Raw genomic sequence first — 3,420 nt, forward strand, 5'->3', positions numbered from 1 at the left:
CGTGATAAACACATAAACATGGAGGACCATAAATATTTGAGACGTGTGATGTGTAACCTGAGCCCTGAAAACACCTCAGGTTTATCTAAATATTAAATACCAGCTGATGTTTAAATACAACATGTCCTCTCTGCAGCGTCCATGTTGTTCCTATAGAACGACTCCAAAGCTCCTGAACACACCACAGGGAGGAGGAATGACTTATAATCTCAGGGGCACCTGAACACATCACACTACCCACATAAAGTGGCGAAGAGAAGAGTGCGTGAGCTCACACCGACCCCAGACCAGAGCGAGCTCTGTCATCAGAGGAGCCTCAGTAACACTGTGAGGTCTGTAGACGACTGTCAGCCTGACAGCAACAGAAGCATGTGAGCTTCAGTTCAGGTTCACAGGTCTGATGAGAAGGACGCGTCTGTAGACTGTTTTAGTCACCTGTGGTCGGCCATCATTTCTGTGTTAAAGGGCCACTCCACTGTTTCTACCCATGATCCTCTCTGTCCTCATCCTGGTGTGTGAGTGACTCGTAGGTAGTAAAAGTGTTGGAACTGGTCCAGTAGATCACCTCAGCCAGCAGACACCAAACGGGCTGCAATGGCTGCAACGTGATCCTTTGGGACAACTGCACCTGATCACAGTAGGTCCACTAAAAGAGCTTGTTTGATCCACTGACAGGCTCAGAGTGTTATTCTAAGTGTGTGACAGCATCATGGAAAGGATCCCTACAGAGAGAGACCTGGAAGATCCTTTTGGTTTAACCACAAACAGCACACACACCAGACTACATTCACTAAAACAGGGATTTTAGAGAACAGGACACAGGAGCTGCTGCTCTGCTGCTGCCTCCATCAGTTAGTGTGTTTAAACTGGTTAGTTCAGACACAATATTAGTGTAAGACACAAACTAACCAACCAGTTAATTCAGTTCAGTCGTTTTATTGTCATACGTACAGATGAAAACTAGTTTCACCGCACAATGAAATTCTCGCTTTGCCCTTTTGCCTTAAATGGATTCAGGATTTTTTTAAATAGATCAATACATCAATAGATCTACAACATATAAAATACATACAGACAAACTATAACCCGTTAGTTGAGGCAGCAGCAGACCAGCTAAAGCTCCTGTTTTAGGACAGATAGTTAATAATTGCACTTCTCTGTTTCTGTGCATTTCCTCCTGATGCTTGTGTCAGAGGGCCTTTAGAGCCCAGCAGCTCGTCTGACAGGCCCCGCCGTGTTTCTGAGCAGGTGTGGGGCAGTAAGACGTCTCCTGGTTCAGACCGAACATCCAGACGCAGACTCATCATCTCCAACGACCGCTTTCATTATCAACCCATCGCACTTCTACTTTCATTTCAGCTGAACTGACCCCGTCCTGATCCCACACACGTGACGCTTCCTCAGTCTACTTGATCCAAACGTTCATTTAACTGAGATCAGAAACCCGGACCAGGTGTTTGCATGTGTTGGACTCCTCCAGGTAGCAGATTCAGGTCCTGAAAACCAGAATCATCCAAAAGCCGAGTCCGAATAAAGACCAGAAACCACCGACCCTCCCGTCACCTACCGACAGTTATCAGTAAAGGAAGAAGTCGTCTTTCCCTCTGAGCTTCAGTGTGTCCCACAGACAGGTGTGTTTTCAAAGGATTCATAATAAACTCATCAATATTTCTATCACATAAATGTTCAGTTGAGGTTCAGTTCACCAATCAAGTGATCATCAGTCCGTCAGCTAGCTGCTAACACGGTGAGGCAGCAGTGCCGTTGCTATGGTTACCTGGAGCTTAATGAAAAGTGGTTCAGGTGATGACCTGACCTGAGGTGTGATGTCAACAGGCGGCTGACAGCCAATCAGACAACATACCCTGGCTGAAGCGATCTACTGGACCAGTTCCAACACTTTTCCTCCCCACCTGTCTGTCAGACACCAGGATGTGGACACGGACACACCTGTGCGGGGCTCACTATAACCCTCCTCCACGCGGTACAGGTGCGCCGGTCTCACCTGTCAGCTAACGGAGCACCGTTGCTATGGTTACCAGCGGTCCAACAGAAACCAGGTTAAACCCAGTTTGACCTGTTGGAGGTGAACACGGGTGTGATTTACACACACCTGACAGCCAATCAGAGAGCTCCTCGGTCCGGTCCCAGCAGAAAACCAAACACTACCTCTACCCCCCCCCCCCGCTGCTGTCTCTGGGTTCTACAGAGCTGACGGTTGTTACCTGTCCGGTGGGGAAAGGTGAAGCTAACACATCAGCCCTCACTGTTTATGTCCCGGTGCTCCGTTAGCATGTAGCTCCCTGCTAATGTTGTCCTAGCTACCGTTAGCTCCCTACCTGCTCCACGGTAGCCGGGTCCATGGACTGCAGCCGGGCGGCGTTCTCGTACTCGTCCTCGCTGTTGTTCCCGGCTCCTTCTTCCGTGTCCTGGCTGGACCCCACTCCTCCCGGTCCGGTCACTCCGGGCTGGCCTCCGCCGGCCAGAGCCGCCACCACCCCGCCGGAGCAGGTGCCTGCCTGCCGCCGCCTCTTGCTCAGCCCGGGCCCGGAGCAGCAGCTGCCGATGCCTCCGCCGCAGCCGACGACTCCGGCGGACACGACGAGCTCTCCGCGGGACCCGGCCACCATCCCGCCGCTGCTGTCCCGGCCGTCGCCCGGCCCCACCGGGGACGCGGAGCCGACGGGCGGCGGAGAGGCCTGCTGCGGCCGGGAGCTCGCCTCGATGCTCCGCCTGTCGTCCCTTGCTGAGGGCGGAGCGGGCTGGTAGGACCACGGCGGAGGTGAAGCCCTCGGTCGGGCTCCGGTCCTCCCCGCGTGAGGATGCGGGTGCGGGTGCTGGTGCGGGTCGGAGCCGCTCCGACGGTCGCTGTCATCGGCGTGGTCCGAGACGCCGACCCCGGAGCTGGGCTTCTTCTTCGGGAGAATCGTCATGGTGGTGTCTGTGTGAGGGAAGCAGGGAGGGGGTCAGAGGGTGACGAGTCCTCCCTTTCTAGATCAAATGCTTCGGTGTGTTCGCCCTCCGGCCGGCCGAGCGGCTCTAATCACCGAGCTACGGCTCCTAACGAACCCAAACGGACGACGGAAACCACGACTCGGCTCCTTTTCGACGGTTTAGTTGAACAAAAACAAAACGCGGCTCCTCTTCCCGTTCTCCAGCCGTCCAGTCCGCAAAACATCAACACAATCTGACGGAGCGCAGCGACGTCACTTCCTGGTTGCGACGGCATGTTTTACGTCAGGCCGTTAAGCGGAGCGTCGTCTTTATTTCACGGAACACGACAGTTTCTTCTGCTTTCCGTCTCTTCTCAACCGAGCTCAAAATCAAATCAATCAATCGATTAATTTGTATTGATTATACATCGAAAGCATCGAAGTTAAAAGGATGCCGGAATATAGTAAAATATAAACAAACTAATCA

General features: G+C 52.8%; 1 protein-coding gene across 1 annotated transcript in view; it reads right to left on the minus strand.

Annotated features, from left to right (window-relative positions):
- Positions 1 to 3,132, minus strand: part of otud5a (OTU deubiquitinase 5a) — a 19,158-nt gene extending 16,026 nt beyond the window's left edge. The window contains 1 exon segment of the mRNA XM_070839092.1: positions 2,340 to 3,132. Coding sequence (XP_070695193.1) covers positions 2,340 to 2,933 — 594 coding nt within the window. The 5' untranslated portion in view covers positions 2,934 to 3,132.
- Positions 3,133 to 3,420: the final 288 nt, after the last annotated feature.

This window comes from Pempheris klunzingeri, chromosome 11, assembly GCF_042242105.1.
Source record: "Pempheris klunzingeri isolate RE-2024b chromosome 11, fPemKlu1.hap1, whole genome shotgun sequence".
Classification (NCBI taxonomy): domain Eukaryota; kingdom Metazoa; phylum Chordata; class Actinopteri; order Acropomatiformes; family Pempheridae; genus Pempheris; species Pempheris klunzingeri.